The 23,660-nt window shown below is 59.5% G+C and overlaps 1 protein-coding gene across 7 annotated transcripts; it reads right to left on the minus strand.

The window, feature by feature from the left end:
• Positions 1 to 54: 54 nt before the first annotated feature.
• LAMB3 (laminin subunit beta 3) lies at positions 55 to 23,567 on the minus strand. Of its 7 annotated transcripts, none has more exons than XM_050985301.1 (24): positions 23,427 to 23,567; positions 22,473 to 22,592; positions 21,941 to 22,027; positions 21,192 to 21,346; positions 13,278 to 13,392; positions 13,055 to 13,128; positions 12,784 to 12,963; positions 12,268 to 12,331; positions 11,825 to 12,000; positions 10,945 to 11,068; positions 10,491 to 10,679; positions 10,254 to 10,409; positions 9,520 to 9,719; positions 8,586 to 8,697; positions 7,925 to 8,297; positions 7,103 to 7,263; positions 5,935 to 6,143; positions 4,786 to 4,989; positions 4,089 to 4,233; positions 3,057 to 3,264; positions 1,949 to 2,090; positions 1,645 to 1,821; positions 957 to 1,110; positions 55 to 558 (listed from the first exon to the last, which is right to left on the minus strand). In XM_050985301.1, exons 3-24 carry the CDS (start codon positions 21,987 to 21,989, stop codon positions 422 to 424), a joined length of 3,504 nt encoding a protein of 1,167 aa, XP_050841258.1. In that variant the 5' UTR covers positions 21,990 to 22,027; positions 22,473 to 22,592; positions 23,427 to 23,567; the 3' UTR covers positions 55 to 421. The 7 variants fall into 7 exon arrangements, with proteins under 7 accessions (XP_050841258.1, XP_050841257.1, XP_050841256.1 ...); XM_050985300.1 differs by lacking the exon at positions 23,427 to 23,567 and adding an exon at positions 22,916 to 23,075 and having other exon boundaries at positions 22,473 to 22,815; XM_050985299.1 differs by lacking the exon at positions 23,427 to 23,567 and adding an exon at positions 22,896 to 23,075 and having other exon boundaries at positions 22,473 to 22,815.
• Positions 23,568 to 23,660: the final 93 nt, after the last annotated feature.

Genomic DNA, 23,660 nt, shown 5'->3' on the forward strand with positions numbered 1-23,660 from the left:
AAAGTACTGAAGCCAGGCATGTTTGAAGAATTAAGTGCAGCACAGATAAAAAGCTTTAGAAGACCCCACAGGAGGGCTTTAATTTGAACAGTGAAATTCAGCTTAAAGAGCTTGAATTGGCTAAAAGAAGAAAAAATAATTTCCCGGTTTATAAAGCCCTCTGGAAATAACAACCTGGGATGTGTTTATTTGGCACGGGAGCCTGAGGTCTCTCCCCCTTTTTCCTCCAACCACTGGGCAGCTTTGGCCAGTCCAACCCCCTCCACAGGGGTGCTCCTTCGCTTCAGTGCAGCTATTTTCCAGAGGTATGGAAAATTAACTTGCTAAAAATAGGGAATTGGGCACAGGAGAGCTCCAGCTGGAAAGTGGGCTGAGTGCAGCAGTCGGTGTGTGCAGGGGAGGCAGTGATGCCCTGGGCTACTCAGGAGCAGCTCTCGTAGTAGGCGACTTTCCTCTTGATGCTGTCCCGGATCCTGCCCACCCTCTCCTCCAGCCCCGACAGCCGTGACATCCTGGACACCAGAGCCTTGTTCCCTTCCTGAATTTCTGACTCTAGAGCTGAGGAGAGAGGGCAGGGAAGGGAAGGGTTATGTGGTGGGGTTGGGCTGAGCCTCCACCTCACTCCTGCACAGCTCTGACAGGGCAAGAAAACCAACATGCTGCACTCCCTCTGCTCCCCACCCTCCAAACAACCCCCAAACACCACTCTCTTTAGTTCTGAATGCCAAAATATGGAAATGAGTGTGTGGAGGAAAACAGGAGCACAGTGGTACTGCAGGCAGGGCTTCCCTTCCTGGTGGCACCCTTGAAAACTCTCGATTTCCTGGCACAGCAGCACCAGCTCCAGCCCAGATCCCACCCTCTCGCTGCCCAAAGTGTGCTGTCTCCCTCATCACACCACAGCAGTCCAAGCTCCTCCCCAGGGCACGATGACACTGAGTTTGTGAGAGCCTTACTTTCCATCCTGAGCATGATGCCCACGGTCTCCTGGAAGAGCGCCTGCGCCTCCCGGCCGATGCTCTGCACCCTCATGCCCCGCTCGCCCAGCGCCGGGCCCTGCCCCACCCTACTCTGCAGCTCCGAGTACAGCTCCTTCACCTGGGCAAGAGCCTGGGGAAAGGCAAACACACTGCAGGTAACATCCAGCAGGCCCAGGGGGGCATTTCCAGTGTTGGATCCTGCTTGGATGTTAAATGGATGCTGCACCAGAGCTTTGTTACCAAATGTGTGCCAACTTGTGATGCACCCACAGACCGACGGACAGCTCCATGAGCTGCTCTGCCTCAGGCTGTGCTGTGCTGGCAGGGGGCACACCCTGAGCTGGTACCCGCTGGGCCCTGCTCTGGGCCAGTACCCGCTGGGCCCTGCTCTGGGCCAGTACCCGCTGGGCCCTGCTCTGGGCCCTGCTGTGAGCTGGTACCTGCTGGGCCCTGCTCTGGGCCCTGCTCTGGGCCGGTACCTGCTGGGCCTGCTCTGGGCCGGTACCTGCTGGGCCCTGCTCTGGGCCGGTACCTGCTGAGCCCTGCTCTGGGCCGGTACCTGCTGAGCCCTGCTCTGGGCCCTGCTCTGGGCCGGTACCTGCTGGGCCCTGCTCTGGGCCGGTACCTGCTGAGCCCTGCTCTGGGCCCTGCTCTGGGCCGGTACCTGCTGGGCCCTGCCGGCCTGCTGTGCCGCTGTCCCCGCCGTGTCCCGCGTGTCCCCGGCCTGCAGGCAGTTCTGCTCCGTGCTGCGCTGCAGCTGCGAGAGCCGCCCGGCCAGCCCAGCCAGCCCGGCCCCCATGGCCACCACGTTCTTCTCAGCTGGCCCCAGGACGGCCTCGATCTGCAGGCACAGGGAGCCCCATTAGGAGGGGAGTCACACCCAAAGCCCTCCCTGTGCCAGCCCTGCTGGCTGAAGGACACAGACGGGGCACAGGGATTGTTTCTGGGAGGCCACTGGGATCCCTCACCTCCTCCACACGCTCGCGGATGAAGCGCAGCGAGGAGCCCGAGCCCCTGAGGGCCCCCTGGGCCTCCAGCAGCATCGTGTTGGCTCGCTGCAGGTTTCCCAGCACCTCCTCCATGCTGCCCTCCACGGCGTTTGCCCGGTTCCTGGGGAGAGGTGGGAAGCAGCAAGAAGTGAGGGTGGATAAGGGCAGAGACTGGGAGTCGAGGTCACAGAGGTAAATCAGGGAGCTTGGGAAGCAGGAGAGGATTGCTGCTGGGAAGGTCGCAATGTCCCACCCCCAAAACCCACACATCTGGACCCCAGCAGGTCTCCCTGTGAGAGGAACATCAGTTCTACTTCACAGCCTCAAGCAAAGGAGACCAGCTAAGAAGGGCAGATAAATGCCTTCCTTCAAACTAGTCCGAAATGTTTATTTCATGGTGCACAACAAGGTGTCAAAGGGAAAGCAATAACCACGGAAGCAGCCCCAGTGAACAGATTTCTGCTCACAGTGGGACTGCTCAGGCTGGGCGACAGAGCTCTGGAGAAAGCCAGCCTCCCCTGTCTCATCACTTCCAGCAGGTTAAGCAGGTGTCAGACACTGCCAAGGAGTTTACAGATTTATCCTGCTGACCTTCTCGCTGGGGTATTGCTGCAAGTCAACTTGTGACAAAGCAGATGCTCCAAATTGGCAAGGACACCCTGTAATTACTCTTTAAGGGACCGTGGAATAATCGTCCCAACTTTCACCCAGAAAACAAATAGCCCATTAACTCTCCCCATGCTCTCTTGTGCAATTAGGATGTAGGTCACCAATATCAGCTAACACCAGGGCAACGCTGTCATCTCCCAGCACAGGCACTCGAGATAAGAGCAAAGCCTCCACTGCTTTCCATAAAGCCCTTCTTGTCCTGGTATCTATAACAGGATCTATTCTGGGGAGATTTATTCTCACTGGGGCCCCTGGGAGGTGTCTGGAGATTGCAGACTAATTCTTTTAGGCACTGGATGGACACAGAAGATCCCAGCCTAAAACTTCAGATTGTGCAAGTCAGGACAGCTCGGGCAGAGCAAGATTTGAGCCCAGCCAAGGGACCTTCGGCTGGCAATGGCCTTCAACCCCCACCCACCTGGCCTGCTCTGCCTCCTGCTGCAGCCTCTTGGCCCTGGCCATGTCCTCGGCCGTCTGGGCAAGGATGTCCTCGGGGCACTGCAGCTCCGCCGCCAGCTTCTGGATCTCGCTCATTCTCCTCCGGACTGCAGCAGCGTCCGTGGGGAGGCGCAGGGAGAGAACTGACTCACTGATTTCCTGGATGGAGGCAGGATCCGTGTCCTTGTCTGCAGAGCAGGCAGACAGGCAGCGTCAGGGAAGGTGGGAGTGCAAACGCAAGGCAGGAGGAGGGCAGACACCCATGCACGTCTCACACACATCTCCTCATTCCAGACAGCTGCCAGGATCCCTTCTGAACCCATCTCCTTGAATTCCACGCACTTCTCATTCACACCAGCAAAACTTCCAGGAAACAGCTGAAATGATACCTTGAGTTTGGCAACACTAACACCATGGCTGAGCCCAGAGCAGTCAGGCAGCCCTCACTGAGCAGATGAGGGTGTGTTTCAAGACAAGCATTTTTTCATTTCATAAATAGAAGTTAATAAATCAGAAGCAGGCAGAGCCCAAGGGACATTAGCCCCGCGATTAGCTCAGAAATATCTTCACTCATCATTAACACCAGGCAGCACCAAATGACCTGGTTTTCTTATTCAGCTAATGCTCAGGAGGCTCATTATGTCATTACAATCTGTCTGTGAACAATAAGTCATCCATCAGTTTGTAGGACAATAAAGAATCCTCATCCGATTAACAGCCTGCTCCAGAGAATGGTCATCTGTCCATCTGTCTGCACCAGTGAGCGTGGCCAGAAAACCTCAGTGCATCAGCTCACTGCTGGCTGCAAACCCCCATCCCTGGAGTGCCCAGGGAACACCTGGACATGGCACTCAGGGCTCTGGGCTGGCGACAAGGCAGGGATCGGGCACAGCTGGGGCTGTGACCTTGGAGGCCTGTCCCAAGCCCAGTGATTCTCTGATCACTCCACAGAGCAGCTGTGCCATGCAGGAGGCAGGCTGCAGCCCAGCCCAGCCCTGCCCTGCCCTGGTACCTGCCAGGAAGGCGCGCAGACGCTGCAGGAGCTGCCGCGCGCGCCGCACGTCGCCCTGGAGCTGCGCCCTGCTGAGCCCCAGCTGCTCCGCCAGCCGCCGCGTGCTGCTCTGGATCTCACTCGCCGACAGCTCTGTCCTCTGGATCTGCACACAGAAATCACTGCTGGGGCCTCTCAGAGCCCTCAGCCCTAGCCTGGGCCAGGCACTATTCCCTGTTTTCATTGTGCCAGAGCTTCAAAGGGCTGTAAAGGTTAAAGACTGAGGGGTGGGTCTGCAAAGGAGCTCTCAAAGAGAGGCAGCACCATTCAGCTTTTAAAAACACCTTTGAAATGCATTTGGAATCACTTTGAAACCTCACTTTCTCTTGGCAAGGCACAGAAAGAAGCTGCAAGAGCCCTAAACCATGAACTCCCTCTGGTTGCACCAAATGCATCAAACACGAGTTTTCCATTTTCCCAGCCCTTCTGCCACACTGATCCCAACCCAGGAGGGAGAGAGGCTTCCTTGGGCTGTGTCCAGTGCCTTCAGCTGGGGAGGCAGGACCCACACACAGCAGGGAGCCTCCCTCTCCAAAATTCCTGGGTTTCTGAAGCTGCCCAAGGGGTTAAGCCCCGAGCAGAGTTTGAGGTGGGTATTCCTTGCTCTCTGCCGTGGTAAGCAGAGGTCAGAGAGGGGACGGGCAGTGCCCACACTCACCAGCTGTGCCGTGTCCCGCAGCCGGACGCTCAGGCTGCTGAACTCCTTGGCCGCTTGCCCGGCCGCAGCCAGGGCCCCCCCGGCCAGCGGGAAGAGGCCGTGGCAGGGCCGGCCAGCCCCACAGACAGAGCTGTTGTCCCGAGGGCACAGCAGCCCCTGGCAGCGGGCAGGGGTGCACGGCTCCACTCGGGCCCCTCCGCACACCTGGACAGGGAGAGAAGAGCTGAGGTTGGGCAGTGCCCGGCTGGACACACCTCGGTGCCCGCAGGGAGGCAAACACAGCCCCACAGGGATGGCACACCCTGCCAAGGGAGCTGGGACCTGCTGAGCCCGTGCTGCAGGAGCTGTGTGGGCATGGGAGGGAGCCCAGCAGGCTGGCAGTGACACAGGTGGCACAGCCTAGAGCACTGGAGATGTGCCAGTCAGAGAAGGGCAGCCAGAGCTGGATGCCTCCACCTGAGCCAGTGACACCTGGCCAGCATGGCATCGCCAGCCCAAGCTGCAGCAGAAACAGGAGCAAAGCAGGAGCCCAGCCCCAGTGGCTCACGATGAGTAACAGCACATCTGTGTGGAGCAAACCTCTCTGCAGAGCCACCCCTCTGCCCTGTTCACCCTGGGGGAGAGCTGCACGAGCAGCCCCTGGGAGCAGCGGCAGCTCTCACTCTGGCACCTGGCAGAGCTGCCCCCAGGCTGACAGTGCACATGCCACGTGCCATGTGCCCAGCCAGGCCAGGCTGGTGGCTCAGAACGTGCTGGTGCCCCCAGCAGCAGAGAGGGGAGGCTGGTGGTCTCCACAGCAACCGACACCGAAATGGGTCTCCATGGCAATAACAAAGCAGTGAAGGAGAAATAGGAGAAACCTCAGCCAGAAATTAAGGGGGTCTTGGAGATACAAGAAGTGACAGGAGAGAGTCCCTGCAGGGAAAAGAACAGGCTGGGAGGGGGTGGAGGGCAGAGCTGTGGGATCTGTGATCCCCGAGCTGGGGATGCTCGGCCAGTTCTCCAGCCGAGTCTGTGTGGACAGAGCTTTGCCCTGCCCTCCCTCAGGAGAGGTGCAGGGCTGCAGGATGGGACTCCTGAGCTCTGCAGGGCCCCCTTGAGAACCCGACACACCCGTGGGCAAGTTAAAAACACGCTTTGCATCTTCACCTGGTTGATGACAGGGGTGAGGTCGGGGCCCGAGGCCAGCTCGCCCTTCAGGGCCAGCAGCTGGGCCGTGTCCCCCCGCAGGTCTCCCTGCAGCCCCGCGGCGCTGCGGCGGCTCTGCCTGGCCTGGGCCAGCAGCCCCGGGGCTCCCGCGGCCAGGCTGCCGGCGCTGCTGGAGCTGCGGTAGGCAGAGCGGATCGTCTGCAAGGCTCCTGCAGGAATCGAGGCGATAAAAGGCACAAATGAGTCACAAATGCAGCACGGCCCCTCGGGGAGGCACTGCCTCTGCCCTGCGCTGGATTCCTGCATAGGAGAGGGTGCAGGATTAGTCACCAAGGCATCACCACAAACTCCTTTAGTTCCAAACACCTTCCAGCCATTCCCTCAGAGAGCTCGAGGTCTCCTGAAGGGCTGAACTCAGGGCTGGAGTCTAAACTGAGCTCAAACTAAACTGCAGCCAGCCAAGGCACACCCGCTGATCCTGGCCTTTGGCAGGGCAGGACAGATTTCAGAGCCTTTGCCCAGCTCCCGAGCAGCCCCATCATTCCCCTCCAGCACAGGCCAGGACACGGAGCTCTGAGCGGACAGAGAGGTGCAGAGTGGACTGTCCTGGTGCCACTGGGCATGGCTGGCACATCCCCAAGCTGTGTGCTGTGGCAGGGAGGGGACAGCAGCCCATCACTAGGAGAGAAGGAGCTGGAGCAGGACTCATGGCAGCAAGCACAGCATCATCAAAGGGCTTACTTAGCTCTTCTCCTCGCCAGTGCCTGACAGCAGCCTGGCTCTCTTCCCCACCCTCCATCCCTTCCATTTGTGCTCAGCCTCCATTCTCTGCTACCTCATGAACTCAGTGACTCTCCCCAGCAGGGCTGTCCCCTTCCCGCCCCTGCCTGGCAGCAGGGACTCTGCTGGGGGGGAACAGGAACACAGAATGAGCTGCCAGCCCCAAAACACCAGAGCAAGTCCCCCAGCAGTGTGAAAGCCCCGGTCATGAGCCAGGCTGCGTGGGAAGCACCCCTCACTGGAGAGGAGATGTGTTTGCTGTTCTGAGGCTGACAGCAGGGGGTTAAAATCCCCCTCTCATCCACCAGCCAGGGAAAAACCCCAGGCAGTCAGGCTGAGGTACATTAATGACTGCAAATGAAGAGGTGTTGCAGCTGCAGAGCTGTACCTGACAGGTCTGTGCTGCGGCTGGTTTCAAACTGGGTCTTCTTGCTCTGGTACTGGGAGCTGGTGACAAACAAGCTGCTGTTGAGGGCTTCCAGCTCCCTCGACAGAGAGGCAGTGTCATCCAGGAAACGAAGGTCGGGATTTATGCCTTGGACCTGCTCCCTGGGAGAGAACAAGAACAAAATGGGAATTAGGTAGAGAGCAAAGCAGACAGAGAGCTGGGCTGAGAGGGCCACCTGTGCTGGGGCACTGCCAGCACCTGGCAAAGGGGCACTTCTGAGCTCCGAGACAGCCGAGGACATGGCAGAGCCTCAGAGATTTGCTGAGAGGAGCTGGGCTGCAGCCCCTCCACAGCAGGGCCATGCCCACGCAGGGACCAGGAATGATGGATGTGCCCTGAGAGTGCCCACCATGCAGCCCTGAGTGCCACCACGCAGTCCTGAGAGTGCCCACCACGCAGTCCTGAGAGTGCCCACCACGCAGCCCTGAGAGTGCCCACCACGCAGCCCTGAGTGCCACCACGCAGTCCTGAGAGTGCCCACCACGCAGTCCTGAGAGTGCCCACCACGCAGCCCTGAGAGTGCCACCATGCAGGCTGCCCACGCTCCTCCTGCCTCAGGGACATTGTGCACGGGACAGGCACATGTGGGAACAGGACAGGCACACGTGGAAGTGCTGCTCTGCTGCTTCCCTGCTCCCCTCGTGAGCAGAGCCAGGCACGGCAGGGACAGAAATAAAGCAGAACCGTGTGAGCAGCTCATGGAGAAACCCCAGCAGCTCCCCGCGGATCAGGGCTGCCCCAGGGACAGCTCCCATCCCTCACCTGATGGCAGCGAGCATGCTGCCCGCCTGGGCCAGGCCCTGCTGCATGCCAGCGGGGTGGCCGAGGATGCCCAGTGCCTGCTGCAGGTTGCCCTGTGCCCGCGAGAGGCGGGGGCCGAGCTGGGATCCCCCTGTGCCCACGGGCAGCCGTGCCGAGGCGTTGGCCAGGCCAGCCTGGCGCTGGCGCAGGCGCTCGATGTCCCCGTCGAGGGTGTGGAAGCAGGGGTGGCAGGGCTGGCAGCCGGGCTGGGAGCTGCAGTGGCCCCGCTGGCAGCGGTCACAGCGTGGCCCGGTGACCCCGGCGCGGCACAGGCACCGGCCCGTGGCCTGCTCGCAGCCCCCCTCCTCCGTGCCCTGGAAGTCACAGTCACACTCTGGGACAGGGAAGGTGGAGGGAGAGAGAAAATGGTGGTGAATAACTTTATATCTGTGTAAAATCAGCCCTTAAGTAGGTTAACGACTCCCAACCCAAGCTGTGACATCTGTCCCCTCCTGCTGGGACAAAGGTGGCACAGGCAGAGGAACGGGCAGAGCCCCCAGGCCCCGGAGCTGGCACAGCCCCTGACCCTACAGGGCCAGCCCAGGGGGACCCAGGACTTGCTGGGAGGGCAGTGCTGGGTAAATCTGTGATCTCAGCCAGGAGCACCGAGCCCAAGCAGTACCTGTGCACCCTCCCCGTGCATCCCTGTAGTGCCGGGCTGGGCACTGCTGCTGCCCCACGGCCGAGCACGTCTGTCCTGTGAAGCCGTCCCTGCACGGGCACTGTCCTGTGAACTGAGAGGGCAGCACATGAGGGACAGCTCTCCCCCAGCTGCTCCTGACCACCAAAACCACCCATGGACCATTTCCTCCCCTCAGTCTGTGCCCGAGGTGCCCCTGCCAGGCTGCAGCTCAGGCACAGGATGCAAACAGGCTCCAAACAGCCCCAGCACCACCAGGAGGGTGCTCAGCCTTGTTTCAAAAACAAAGCAATCGCCCACGAGCAGCTGCTTTGCCATCTCAGGTCTCCTCCCCATGCTGAGCTCATTTGGAGCCTATCTTAGACTCTGTCTCTCTTAGAATTTGTCATGGTTTGGGGTTTTTTACATTCAACTTTAATTTTCCCAGTTGCCTCTTAAGCCTGAAGTGGCACACATGCTTTTCATTGACAAATGAGCATAATTAACTTCCCTCGCCTGGATGAAGATGTCTTATTAGGACTTCCTTGATAAATATCAGGCTTGTTAAAGTGACTTAATCTTGCCTCAATAATTACCACTTTCTTTCATTTTCCTGAATAGTCTGTCGTGGTGTTTTCTAAGAATTAGGAGAAGGAAAATAGGAGTGGGATGCACTGGGGAACACACAGCACTTTTTGTGAGGGTTCCTATGGATGGGACAGGACAAAGGAGCTACCCAGCAGGTGGGTTTGACAGGTCACAGTGAGGGGACACAGAGCCATGGCAGTGTCACCCTGGTCCGTGCAGCTCAACTCCCAAGAGCCCCTCCCAGCAGCAACTGGAAAGGAGAGAACAGAGCAAGCACAGGAATGGAGAGGAAAGGCTGCAGCAGGAGGATGAACCCCCCAAGAGGAGGCTGCCAGCGGTCTGGGGGTACCTGGTTGCACTGGGGGCTGTGGGAGCCACGGGGGTGGCAGGCACAGGGCTGGCAGCCCTGCCCGCTGCCCAGGCCCCAGTGCCCGGCTGCGCACTGCCCGCAGTCGCTGCCCACCACGTTGGGCAGGCAGGAGCAGCTCCCGGTGTCACCATCGCAGGGCACGGTGTCCTGCCGTGTCCCCAGGGCGTTGCAGGTGCACCCTGCAACAGGGAGGGGCCGGCTGAGGAGCAGCCTCGGGAGGAGCCCGCGGCCACCCAAGGGGGGTCTCCTCCCTCCCTTCTCACCTGAGCTCAGGAGATCTGCACCTGGCTCTGACAGCACCCCCCAAACAGGAGATCTGCCCCTGGCTCTGACAGCACCCCCCAAACAGGAGATCTGCCCCTGGCTCTGACAGCACCCCCCAAACCTGCAGTGGGGATTGGAGCCCGAGGGCCTCAGTGTCCCCAGACTGGGGGGACACAGCAGTGCCCCACCCACAGCTGCCCTGTGCTGCCCTGCTCTGCATGGCATCACCCCCTGAGCCCTGGGGGCACTCAGGACACAGCTGCACCCCTCAAACCCCACCCGCCCCATGCTTTTTGCTAAACTGACACCTGAAACCACCCCCAGACTGAACAGGGAGCTTTTATAAACCTTTACGAAACGGGCCCTTGGCTTGAAAATCCCAAACCACAGCCGGGCAGGACACAGTGGAGGGGGCACCCTGGGAGCAGGGGTGTCCCAGGGGTACTCACTGCGGCACCCAGCGGGGTTGGCACCGGCCAGCTGGGCAAAGCCCGGCTTGCAGAGGTGGCAGCGGTCACCCTGCACGTTGTCCTTGCAGACACAGCGCCCTGTCCCCGGGTCACAGACAGAGCCGGGCACGGTGCCCTCCGGGTCACACTCACAGGCTGCAAACGGGCAAGAAACAGCCCAGCTGAGGGGGCAGGTCCTGGGGAAGGTGCTGGGGGGTTTTTGGGGGGGTCACTCACGCAGACAGGCCTCGGGGTGGCTCAGCTCCCTCCGTGGGTTGCGGAAGTAGCCAGTTTGGCAGTGCTCACAGTTGTTGCCCTCGGTGTTGTGCTGGCAGCTGTCACACACCCCCCCGCTGGCCCCGCCGCTGGCCTGGTACAGCTCGGGGTCAAAGTGGCATGAGGATGAGTGACCGTTGCAGTCACATCCTAAAAAATCCCAGCAAACAGCTCCGTTGGAGCTGGCACCGTGCAAACCCCCCCGGCAGCAGCAGCGGTGGCACTAGAGGGTGCCCAAGGCTCCTGTGTGACACAGAGACACCCGTGACAGCCCCACAGTGGCACCAGGGCACTGCTGCCGCCCATGAGAGGCAAAGGTGCCGAGACTCCGTGTCAGCAGCAGCCCACAGAGCCCCGGGAAGGGCTGGGAGCTGCGGCCGGGCGGGATTTGGGGCGGGGGGAGCGCTGGCCGTACGCTGGCACTCGTGGGGGTCGCTGTCCTCGGCGGGGGCCCAGGGCCGGGCGTTGAACAGGGCAGCGCAGCGCTCGCAGTGCGGCCCCGCCGTGTTGTGCTGGCACACGCAGTGCCCGGGGACCTGCTGCACAGACAAGGGGTCACCCACCCCGGGGGCCGCAGCTCAGCACAGAGCCTCACCAGATCATGGCCAGCAAAGACCCCCCCACAGCCCATTCCTGGTCACTGTGGCCAAGGAGCACCCCAGGCAGGCTGTGCAGCCATCCCGTGGTGCCCAGGCCCCTGGCAGCCCATGGCAGAGCCATCCCAGGCTGCCCAGGCCCATGGCAGATCCATCCCCACAGTGCCCAGCCCCCCGGCAGCCCATGGCAGAGCCATCCCAGGGTGCCCAGCCCCCCGGCAGCCCATGGCAGAGCCATCCCTGCAGTGCCCAGCCCCCTGTCAGCCCATGGCAGAGCCATCCCTGCAGTGCCCAGCCCCCCGGCAGCCCATGGCAGAGCCATCCCTGCAGTGCCCAGCCCCCTGGCAGCCCATGGCAGATCCATGCCCGCAGTGCCCAGCCCCCTGTCAGCCCATGGCAGAGCCATCCCTGCAGTGCCCAGCCCCCTGTCAGCCCATGGCAGAGCCATCCCAGGGTGCCCAGCCCCCCGGCAGCCCATGGCAGATCCATGCCCGCAGTGCCCAGCCCCCTGTCAGCCCATGGCAGAGCCATCCCTGCAGTGCCCAACCCCCTGGCAGCCCATGGCAGATCCATGCCCGCAGTGCCCAGCCCCCTGTCAGCCCATGGCAGAGCCATCCCTGCAGTGCCCAACCCCCTGGCAGCCCATGGCAGATCCATGCCCGCAGTGCCCAGCCCCCTGGCAGCCCACAGCGAGCTCACCGTGCCATGCTGCTCCCCCGCAGGGCCGCAGCTCTCGGCGTGGCCGTGGCAGAAGCAGCTCCCCAGCACCTGCAGCTCCGTCACGGCGTAGAAGGTGCTGGGTGAGTGGTAGCCCTGGCGGGGGATGTGGGGCAGCTCCGTGAAGTTGATGCGCAGGTTGGTGAAGGGCCCCAGCCCTGTTGGGGACAGGGGACGGGTGTGAGGGGCAGCAGGTGCCCAGCAGGAGCTCCTTGCAATCGGTGGGGAGGGCTTGGAGCAAAGGAAGGAGGAAGTGGCACAAAGAGCCATCAGCAAAGACCAAATGCTGCTCCTTGACAGGCCAGAGGCGCAGCTCAGGGTCCCCCAGGGGTTACCCCAGCTCAGCTCTTCCCGTCACTGCAGGAGAACCACGAGGAGCCTCATTCCCCTCTCCCTTCCCAGCTCTGGAAGAGCCCATCACTTACTCCCGATGACCTGGCTGTAAGAGGAGCTGATTGTAGACCCCAGGTCACGGACACTGAATTTCACCTTAGAGAGAAAGTAAACAGGTTAAAAAGCAGGAAACTCGAGCTGCTCTCTGCTCCTGCTGCGGGCACTGTGTGCTCTGGACTTGCCTCTGCACAGCGTCACTAAACACAGGGACAGCATTTAGAGCTGCAGAGGACACAACACCTGCCTGTCACAGAGCAGCAAAGGCATTCCTGCAGAGGAGCAGGAATCTTCCCAAGGGCTGCCCCCAGCATGCTGGGTGCCACAGGCCCCACCCCTCGCCAGGTGTGCCAGGCTTCCATTCTTCCATTCCCCCCATCCCTCACCAGGTGTACCAGGCTTCCATGCCCCATCTCTCACCAGGTGTGCCAGGTTTCCATCCCCCCCCATCCCCCACCAGGTGTGCCAGGCTCCCAGGCCACCCCCTGTTACTGCAGCACTGCCCACCCCAACCCCAGCAGGTCTCCCTGCCACAAGACCCCCGTCCCTACCGTGCCCCCATGCACGGGGTGCCCCCTGAGCTCCTGGCACCGGGGGTCCTGCCAGCCCTCAGGGGAGCCACGGGGCACGCTGGGGAAGGCGCTGGCACAGTCGGATGCCAGGTACTGCAGCACCTGCCACGTCCTGCCAGCGTCCAGAGAGCGCTCGATCAGCATGGCTGAGGGCGGCGCCTGCGGGCAGGGACAGACACACGGGCTGGCACCAGGGCTGGCGCCATGGGGTGACAGCTGGCGAGCAGAGGAGCTGCCCCCAGACACCCACCCTGAAGTGCAGCACCACGCTGTCCAGTTGGAACAGCTGCTCCAGGTCCAGCTGCAGGGACACGCGCTCCACACCTGCGGGCACAGAGGGCACCGTCACAGGGACACGCTGGGGACATGGGGACAATAACAGCCATTTCCTCCTTTCCTCCCCACCCACGGAGCTCAGCAGCATGCCCTCCTCCCCCCGGGGCGGGCCGCTGGCAGCAGCGTGTGTCCCTCACCGTTCTGGGACTGCCACCAGCGCGCGCGGCCGGCCGAGGACAGCACGTTCTCCACGCGGTGCCCGCTGTAGCTGTGGGGCAGCCTCGAGTCACACCTGCAGCACTTCATGCTCCACTGCAAAGAAAGGACAGCGGGAGTGACCCCAGCAGCCCCCCGGGGAGGACTCGGGGGTGAGGAGGAAAGGCAGGGTGGGCTCATTATGGACCAAGGAACTCAGTGAGAGAGAGCTGGAGGACCACAATCAGTGAGACCGATGACACACAGGCCTCAAGTGCTCCCCTGCACACTTTGTTGAAAGCCACAGCTCAAGGTTTTATGGACTAGATCTAAACCCAAAACGCTTTTGACTAACACAGATTTTTGGTGAACCATCAAAACTGTGGTTTTTTTAAGCAACCCCCGCGGTTTCTGCAATGCCAACACCGGCTAGAAAGCCCTTTGCAGCCTTTCAGCGCTGGTTTGTCCTTTCCACACAGCCCAGGGGCTGTCTGGTGAACAGAAGGGCCTTTCTCTCCTATCCGAGGGCTCGGGCTGTGCTCAGCCCCCAGGGCTCTCCCCCGGGAGCAGAGCAGGAGCTCGCAGTGGGTGAGAAGCCAGGGGGTGGGAAGTCGAGTGGCTCAAAGTTCAGCCCTTCACTTGAGCAAGTAATCCAAGGGGTAAACAGAGATTGGGCATGGAGAACGCAGGGACGGGAGAAAAGCGTCCCCCGGGAGCAAACAATACCCAAATTGTCACTAACCAGGCAACGCTCCCTGCTGCCACCAGCAGCCACCAGCACAGGGCTCCTGGGCCGGCTCAGGAATGGGCAGAGCAGCAGGATTGAGCAAGAGCCAGGAGCGGGGAAGGGCTGGACAGCAGCCAAGGCTCGGGGTGGGCGAGCAGGTTGGGCAAGGACCACCAGGAAACTGGGCTGGAGACAGCCAGGTGAGGCCAAGGTGGGAAGGGCAGGGCCAGGGGGATGGGGAACTGGGGAGATGGGGAATGGGGAATTAGGAGATGGGGAACTGGGGAGATGGTGCCAGAGCCCTCCGCAGCATCCCTGGGGACACAGGCAGGCCCCAGCTGAAGACCTTGGAGTGGAGCCAGGGACTGCAGAGACCACTGGGAGGGGGAAGATGCTGCTCAGACCAGGAAATTAAGGGCTCAGCACCTCCAGCCTGGTGGAAAACAGGTTATCCAGAGAAACTGAGGCTGCCCCAGCCCTGGCAGTGCCCAAGGCCAGCCTGGATGGGGCTTGGAGCAGCTTGGGGCAGTGGAAGGTGTCCCATGACGGGGCACTGGAACTGCATCATCTCCTCCAGCCCAAACTTTCTGGTAGTCTGAGGTGTCAGTGGCCTGAGCAGCAGAGGAGCCTCCCAAATGGAGCAGTGGGACACGTCTGTCACTGACACGTCCCACAGGGATTAGGGAGGATGGAGCAGCGCGTGCCAGGGATGGCAGGAGCCAGCCCTGATGGCTCAGAAATGTCACCCTGGGTGCAGAGGGGGTCTGGGTCTGGCAAGGGCACAGCTGGCACAGGGAAGGCAATGAGATACCCTCTGCAAGGCTGGCAGGGGCTGCAGTGGCTTCGGGTGACTCCAGAGGCACGGGAATGCTGGGACCCCAGAGGGGAATCAGCTTTCAGGGTCTGAGCAGGGCCAGGGGGTGACAAGTGACAAGTGGCACTGCACAGGCACTCCTGTACTAAAACCTTCCACAGGATGCTTAAAACAGAGGAGCCAAACCCAAAGCAAACCCCAAACAGGGCCCTCATGGGGCTGGGGAAGGGGCAGGTCTGGGCTCGGGAGGGCAGCAGGGTGGCAGCCACTGGGCCACAGTGACACCACAATTTCTGGCTTCCCCTTTAAAAATTAATGTGTGGTTTACAAAAATTAATCTGTGGTTTCATTCCTCACACAGCCCAGACCTGGATCTGCTGTGTCCCAGGCCTGGGAACCTTCCCCAGCTGGGTGCACAGTGAGATCCTCACTTGGAACCCATCTCTCTCTGTATTTTCTGTATTTCCACAATCTTTAGGTTCTCTGTCTATAAATACCCCAGCACAGGAGTTGGCAAGCTACAGTATTTATAACAATATCCCAAAGTAAGCAAACATGCACTGAAAATGTATAATCATGTCATTTCCCTGGCTCCACCAGTGAGAATCACAAATAATTTAATCAGGACTAGGCAGAACTCATTTCAGATAATGGCCACGAGCAGCAAATTGTCAGGGAGCTGCAGGAATTACACAGAAACAATCTAGTGAACAATTGCCAGCAGTGATTAAACTTCCCACCAGTCCTGACTGTGCTTAGCAAAGGAGAAAGGAAGGTTTCCTGCAAGGGGAAAGGTTAATCTCGGCTAAATTATTCATTAGGAGTGACTCGTGCATACTTATGAGCTCATTCACACAGCCAGGGACAGCGATGCTCTCCAGCAGCCTCAGTGCAGCTGCAGCCCCACTCAGACGTGGTGCTGAGTCAAAATGAGGCTTCAGGTGTGTGAGGCAAACCCTTCCCAGGCAGCCCAGGGCTGTGCTGGCTGCAAAATCTCCTTTTTTTTTTTTTTTTTTCTTTTCAGTTTTTTAATTAAGACTAAAATTAACACTGGAAACCAAATTCATGTCACATCCTCGGAGTGAGTTGTGAAACCCCTGTATTGCACAACAGCAGGATTTGCCCTTACCAGCTGTGACTATGTGGCTCAAAGTTCCTTGGGACAGAGGCTATTACCAAAAGTGACTGCCCAAAGTGAGGGGAGCTTTAGCAGCACGTACCTCTCCCAGCTCTTTGCCATTTCCTTCTGTGACCAGGCTCAGGGGATCCCTGGGAGCTGCCAGGGGCACTCAGGGCTGCAGCTCTACGTGACCAGAGGCAGGGGAGCTTTGGGGAGCTGCTCTGGGCAGATAGTGCTGGCTCCCAGCACGGCCTCCCTCCCTGCCAGGCTCTGCTGGAATGCGTGGGGAGGAAGGTAAAAGAGGTTCTGGGTCTGCAAGGAAATCACTCCTCGCCCTCTGTGCCTCCAAGCTGCTCCAGTCACCCAAAATAGGGGTTATGGAGGCTCTGGGATGAAGGGAAATTCATTCCAGACTTCTGAAAGATAATTCACAGCACAGTTGTGTGAGAGGGAAACCTCCTGTGCTCAGAATAAACAGTCACGTCTCAGAAATGAATGGAAGTGGGGGAAAAGTCCACAAAGAACCACTTGAAAGTGGCAGGTCTGCAGGTCTGTGCTGCTCTCCTCCTGCCTGGCCTCGTGACCCAGCTCCTGAGCCGTTCCCTGCTCGTGCAGGGCAGCAAAGCTCACACAATTTACCCTGATGGCCCCTGAGCAACAGGACTTCAGGAGCTCCTGCTGCCATTTTAACATGAGCAGAGAGCCCTTGAAATAAAAACCTCCTGGCACAGGGGCAGAGCCCAAAATAAACTGCACTTCTTCATCAGCAGAGAGGGGAGCTGAGCTGTGCAGCCGTGGAGCAGAGACCTCTCCCAGCTGTGGGGCCTCGGGGGTCCCTCCTCTGCCCCAGGGGAGAGCACTGTGCCAGTCAGCTCCTGGCACTCAGCCCCCAGCAGGCAGCCCTTGCACACCAGCGTTCCGCAGGGACACCAGTCACCATTCCAGAGTGTTCCCAGACAGAACTGGGAAGCACTGGGAATTCATACACACACAGAGATTAGGGTTATCAAACCCTGGGGTGGGCAAAGGCCCCTGCAGAGCCAGGTTATGCCATTCCCTATTCCAGCCCCTTTCCTGCAGGACACTTCTCTGTTCCAGCACTGCTCCCTGCAACACACGGCTGGGCCAGGCTCCTGGAGCAGGGCAGAAATCCATTCCTTTGCCATGGGAAAAGGCAGCAGAAGCTCCCATGGCTCTGCCATCGTGGTTAAACTTCCCAGGGAGCAACTGGCATTCCCTAAACTGGGCTGGGATTCAGTTTGGGAGCACAGATCTAGCACAGAATCAGGGAGTTCAAGGGGATCACTGAGTGCAGTCCCCAGCCCACACAGGACACCCCAAAATCCCAGCCTGGGCCTGAGATTCTCTGTGCCATGACATCAGAGTCACCTTGGCTGGTTGGAAATGACACTGGAAATGAGCTCTGAGGTTTTGCTCAAACCACAGAAGTTGTGCTCAAACCTCTGCCCCCAGCGTGGTTCTACCCCAGAGTCAGGTGGGGTACAGGCACAGGTTGGACAAAGCTCCCAGGGGTGAGGTTTAAGGAAATGGAGTTCCTTTCCCTCACTTAAAAGCAAGCTCGTGGGTGCTGTTTTCCTCACCCCATCTGTTCTCACATCAGCAAAACTTCGTCTCAAATCTGCCAGGATGATTTGACAGGCTGCAAACCCCAGAGTGCAGCAGCTTATCCCACACCCCACACGGTGCCAGGCAGAGAGGAGACGTCTCCCAGCATGTGTCAATTGCAGCCCAAGGCCAAGAAAATGGGATGCAGAGAAGGGAGGAGGGAACACCATGGGAAATTGGCTGTTCCTTGGCAGGTAGGGGCACATCCCTGCAGCAGGGACAGGGCGTGCCTGAATGCCTGGGTGAGATAAGCACTGAGCAGCAGCCTGTGCTTGCTGCTCACCTTCAGCCCCTCGGGAGCACAGACTGCAGGGCAAACCCCTGAGTGGACAAAGGAAAACCCAAACCAGAGCCACGCTTTGGTCCCATCCAGCCGAGGTTATTCCACTCTGTGCAGAGCTGGCTGTGGGTGGGAAGGAGGGGGAGTGGGAGGCACAGCTCCAGCCTCTGGGGTGGGCTCCCAGCTCCCTGAGGGACTCAGGCAGGTGGCCCAGCAGATGCCAGCACCAGCCAGCACCAGCACAGCTCCAGACCTGTCTGGCACTTCCCTCCCAGCAGACATTGGCCGGTATTTTTGGAAGCAGCCAAAGAGGAGTCGGTGCTGAGGCTCCAGAGCAGCCCTGCCAGGCAGCTGCCCCCATCCATCAGCAGCAGGGAGCCCTGTGCTGTGCCAGGAGCCCCAGCGGGCTCACATCTCCCTGCCTGGCTCCCACAGGGACCTGGTTCCTCCAGAACTCTCCTCTCACCCCCCTGGATGTCACCGTGACACCAGAGCTGGTAAAGGGTAAAGGGGACTGCCCCCCCTCCACACCCACCAAGGGCCCACAAGCTCAGTGAGACAGGCAGAAAACCCCATGCAAACCTTTTAAACATTAAATGTCCCAGGGCTGGAGGGTGAGGACTCAGAGCCTCCAGGAGCAGCAGCACAGGGACACAGCTCTGCTCCTGCCCTGCCTCCTCCCTGTTCTCTGGCACAAGGTCCCACAGGGATGCTCAGGGTGTCTGTGAAAGCCACTCTGAGCCTCCCCCGGGCTGCAGGAGCAGTGGGGGCTGCTCCGTGCTCCTCAGAGCTGTGCACACATTTATATTTACATATATAGCATCTCTATTTACATCTATTCTGCTCTAGAGTTAAAGAAGTGCTAACTGAGGCTGAGCCACCCCTCAGTCCATCTCAGCCTGTCCCACCGAGCATCCCTCAGCCCCTCCAGACCCCAAAGCCAGCCTGGCTGGTTTTCCCGGTTCCTTTCCCTTTTCCCTGCCCTTCAGGCTCCAGCAGCAGCTCCGAGCCCCAGAGGTTTCCAGCCGGGCCCTTTCCCTGCCCGGGCTATCCACGGCAATGCTGAGCACCCTGCTCGGATTTCAGCCCGGCCAGGGATGGAGCAATCGGGAGCGCAAAGAGTAAAGGTTAGAGGGATCTGGAGCTGGGCAGACAATGGAGCAGAGGCTGAGGCTGATCAGTGGCCACCAGAGTTGCAAAAGAGGGCCCTGGGGCCGGCAGGAGCAGCCGGGCACTGCAGCAACCCCTGGTCCTGTGCCCTCTGCTGAGCTTGCAAAACCACCCCCAGATTTGCACCTATTTGGCAACTGAACGAGAGCAGGGCTTGTAACCAAAAAAAGAGCTCGAGGAGTCTATAAATTAAACGGGCTTGCTTTTTATAGGATGGGAATAGGGAAATCGAGCTCAGTTTGGTTTAAATTAGGGAAGTAGAGAAAGGGAGGGAAAAATTAGGAAATGCTGAGCCCGTGGGGATTTCTCCCAAGTTAAGAGCTAGTATAATCAAACCTCCATCAGCAATTACAGCTGCAGAACAGAAATCAGGGGATTTGCTCTCCGTGGCTCTGGATCTCTCATTTCAGTAAAGCAAAGGAACAAAATGTCAGGAAGAGAAGAGCCCATTCCCAGAGCCAGAACTGGAGAATCCAGCTCAGCACAATGTTAACTGTTCCACACCCCCTTTAACCCTGGTACTTGTAAGGCAAGGGACGAGGGACATGAAAACCAAAGAGTTTTGGGATTTGTAGCCTGGAAGAGACCACTGCAGCCCTGCTCCTGCCTTCCTCCAGGAGCCCTCCCTCCCTGATCCTGCAGCCAGGTCACTCCTGCTCCAGGGCTAGCACAGCCAGCAGAGAGCTCCAGGCCCCTCGTCAAAGATTACAGGTGATGCACAGGGTCACAGTGATGCCCTTTGAGAGAGCCCCCAGGCTCAGGCAAAGGGGGCACCCAGCCCATTCCAGCTGCTCTTGGGATGAGCAGATTAATCAGGGTTTTGTCCTCACTCACTCCCCAAGCACGAGGCCCCCTTGCCCCCTTTTCAAACATAAGTCTCTGCCAAAAGCCACTGTTAAATGAAGATTTAATTTCAGAGGCACATTTTTGAGCACTTTTCCTCATCTATAAGCAGAAATTTGGGAGGAAAAGCTAATTAAGCCACAGGAAGCAGTAAGGGCTTATTTGTGAGCACAAATCCTGATCCCTGGGAGCAGCAGAAGAGCCCCAGAAAAAGGGAGTGGAGGAAATGCCTGACTGTGACTGTCAGCCTGGAAAAGGACCTGAGGGAGGAGAGATGCTGCAGCCAGCCCAGCATCCAGGAGGATCCAATGCTCACACCCCTCTGGGCTGGGAGCTGCCCCTCCCTGAGCTCAGGGATGAGTGGAAATCTGTCCAGCCCAGCCAGGACACCACTGCCTCCACAACAAATCCACTCACAGCCACATCTTGGCCTCCAGTTTGCAGGGGAATTAAAACCACAAGGCTGACTCACAGGAGCTGGGCTGCAGTGCAGAAAACTCTGCCCCACCGGGGAGCTGCCACTCCTTTCCTCTGGAGCATCTCTCCCAAGGCCCTTTCTGCCTGTCCTGCACTGAAGCCTCGGGGCTCCTCCTTCTGGGGCTAGCAGCAGCCACAGAAAGGCTGCAGGAAGTGCTCACACCAGGGACACATCCCCCCTGCAGCTCCCAGCTCTGTGCTCAGGAGATTTATCCCTACATTCTCCCTCTGGCCCTGCAGCTGGATGAAGCATCATCCCCCCACAGGATCTCCTGCCCCCACACAACCAGGGACTGGAGACAACTTCAGCAGCTTTTCCAAGCTGGAATGTTCCCATTCATGACAAGCAAATACGAGTTCAGTTTATAACTGAAATGCCCAGGGACAGAGGGTTGGGGATGTTTTGCCCTCAGTGCCTTGCTGCCCATGCCCTGTGGCTGCCTTGGTGCCCAGCTCACCCAGGGGGGTGGCAGAGCAGGGCTCCAGGGACACTGCCCCAGCACAGCTGGGAGGGGACAAACCCCAGCACCATGGAATGATTTGGGTTGGAAAGGACCTTAAAGCTCATCCCAGTTGGGACAGCTCAGAGCCCCCTCCAGGCAGGAGCATCCCTGAGGGGTGGGGAGGATGGAAGGGAGGATGGGAGGGAGGATGGAAGGGAGGATGGAAGGGAGGATGGAAGGGAGGATGGAAGGGAGGATGGAAGGGAGGATGGAAGGGAGGATGGAAGGGAGGATGGAAGGGAGGATGGAAGGGAGGATGGAAGGGAGGATGGAAGGGAGGATGGAAGGGAGGATGGAAGGGAGGATGGCTCTCCCACCCCCAGGGGAGCTCGGGGGGAAGGAGGAAGGGGCTGTACCTCTCCGTGGGGGGTGCAGTACGTCTCGGGCTTGCTGAGGCCGCAGGTGGAGGAGGCTCTCAGGTGAGGGGCCCGTCCCAGCAGCAGGTCCCCGGGGGCAGGGTAGCAGGCTCCCTGGGAACAGGAACTCTGTGCTGCCAGGAGCCATGGGGCAGCTGCAACAGCAGGAACAGGGCTCAGGGTGGTGTCAGGGGCACAGACACTGAGCAGCCCCTCAGACAGCCAGGGGGCACAGACACCAAACAGCCCCTCAGACAGCCAGGGGGCACAGACACCAAACAGCCCCTCAGAGCCAGGAGCTGCTTGCTGCACCAAACCAGCCATGGCTGGGACAGCCTCCCCAGGGCATGTGCCAACACAGAGAAGGGTGTTTCACCCTGAGGTGAAACCTTTATTTTTTTAATAACAGTGCTTTTTACAAGAGTTACTTCCAAAACACTTCCTTGCCCTGGCGCCAGGATTTGGGCTGCAGGGATGCTCTGTGCCTTGCCCATCGAACTGAGCAGCCCTGGTGGTGTCCCCTGGTCCCAGGGCCAGCCCTGGTTGGTGTCCCCTGGTCCCAGGGCCAGCCCTGGTTGGTGTCCCCTGGTCCCAGGGCCAGCCCTGCAGCTCAGGACAGAGAGCAGCCTCCTGCCACCCCCCAGCACCACAATCAAGCCCAGGCTCTGCTGCTGCTGCCCAGCTGCCACCAGCAGCGCTGCTCTTTACTCAGCTGTCCCTGCTCTTTGGGAGCACAGGGGGAGCCTTACCCAGCAGGACGAGCGCTGCCCATGGCCACAGCTGGCAGCCAGGCTCCATTCGGCCACAGGCACAGCTGGGAGGAGTCTGCAGCGAGACTGGAAAGAGCAGAAAATGTCAGTTCAAAAGCTCAGTCCAGGTCCTCCTTCCTTCTCACTTCACAGGGAGATACTTTTAATTAATCTACACGTGGGGGGAAAATCAAGAATAACAAAAGGAAAATCAGATGCTGAAACTGAATTTGCCTCCAATGCAAGGAGCCCCTGCCCCAGCCCCGCTGGTGCCAGGTGGGATGGGGGCTGGAGGGGATGGAGTGTGCACACACAGACCCCTGCAGCCCCCTGGGACCCTCCCAGGCACTCTGGGTGCCCCAGCCCCACCCTCGCCCTGCACTTCCAGACTCAATCCCCGAGCTCACATTTCAGGAAAAGGAGAAATCCATAAAACCTCCTGTGAGCGTCTCCTGCAGGGAAAGGAGCCCCGTGGGACAGCCCAGGGGAGGAAATGCTGCCAGCACGCCCCCGCAGCAAACAGAAACCTCACCTGCCCTGTCCCCTGTGTCCCCTGCGGTGTCCCCGCGTCCCCCGGCAGCCGCCAGAGCCTCTGAGCGCCGGCCGATCCTCGCAGGCTTTTAACGCGCGCTGCCTCACCTGCAGAGAGGTGCTGTGGGTGCAGCGATGACAAAGGAGTGATTCAGGGATCCCCAGACATCCACACCCTGTGAGCACAGCACAGCTCCCGGCAGCGCCAGGCGGGCAGCGCCAGGCGGGCACGGCGGGGAACAGCCCCAACGGGCTCCGTTTAACCCAAATGGGCTCCGTTTAACCCAAATGAGATCCATTTAACCTGAATGGGCTCCGTTTAACCCAAATGGGCTCCGTTTAACCTGAATGGGCTCCGTTTAACCCAAATGGGCTCCGTTTAACCCAAATGGGCTCCGTTTAACCCAAATGGGCTCCGTTTAACCCAAATGGGCTCCGTTTAACCCAAATGGGCTCCGTTTAACCCAAATGGGCTCCGTTTAACCCAAATGGGCTCCGTTTAACCCAAATGGGCTCAGTTTAACCCAAATGGGCTCCATTTAACCCAAATGGGCTCCGTTTAACCCAAACGGGCTCCGTTTAACCCGGCTGGGGCTGCTGCAGCAGAGCTCGCCCTCCCTCCCTCCCGGGCAGGGCTGGCACGCTGAGCTCCCCTCGGCTGGCAGGGCAGGGCAGCTCCCAGCACCTCAGCTCCAGCCTTTAAACACGAACGGAAACAGCAGCATGACTTTATTATTGCTGTACTGTGGCAGCGAAGTCAGAAATTTCTAAGAGCCTGTTTGAAGTGAGGGCTGCTGAGAGCGCAGCCACCATTCCCAGCGCTGCCCGCACGCTGAATTCCAGCTAAAACTGGTTTTTGTCCTCTGCAAAACTTTATCGAGCCCTTTCCATGCCCTCCAGTGAAATAACCCCAAAGTTCCTCTCCCACACTGGTGAGGGGCTCAGCAGGACCCACCAGGTGACTCCGGGTCTCTCCTCCTGTTGTGCTGCCGTTGGTGTCACCCACGTCCCATCCCCACCCGAGGGACACAGGCACGCCAAGCTGAGGGCCAGCAGCTCCGAGCAGGGCTACACACAGAGCTGGGGAAAAAAATATCGTCCCTCGGGCTACGGAGTGTGAAAGCTGGGCTGAGGTGTGGCACACCTGGGCACACCTGGGGAGCTCAGCAATGCGGTAACGCTGCATTCC

Source organism: Serinus canaria, chromosome 26, assembly GCF_022539315.1.
Source record: "Serinus canaria isolate serCan28SL12 chromosome 26, serCan2020, whole genome shotgun sequence".
NCBI lineage: Eukaryota > Metazoa > Chordata > Aves > Passeriformes > Fringillidae > Serinus > Serinus canaria.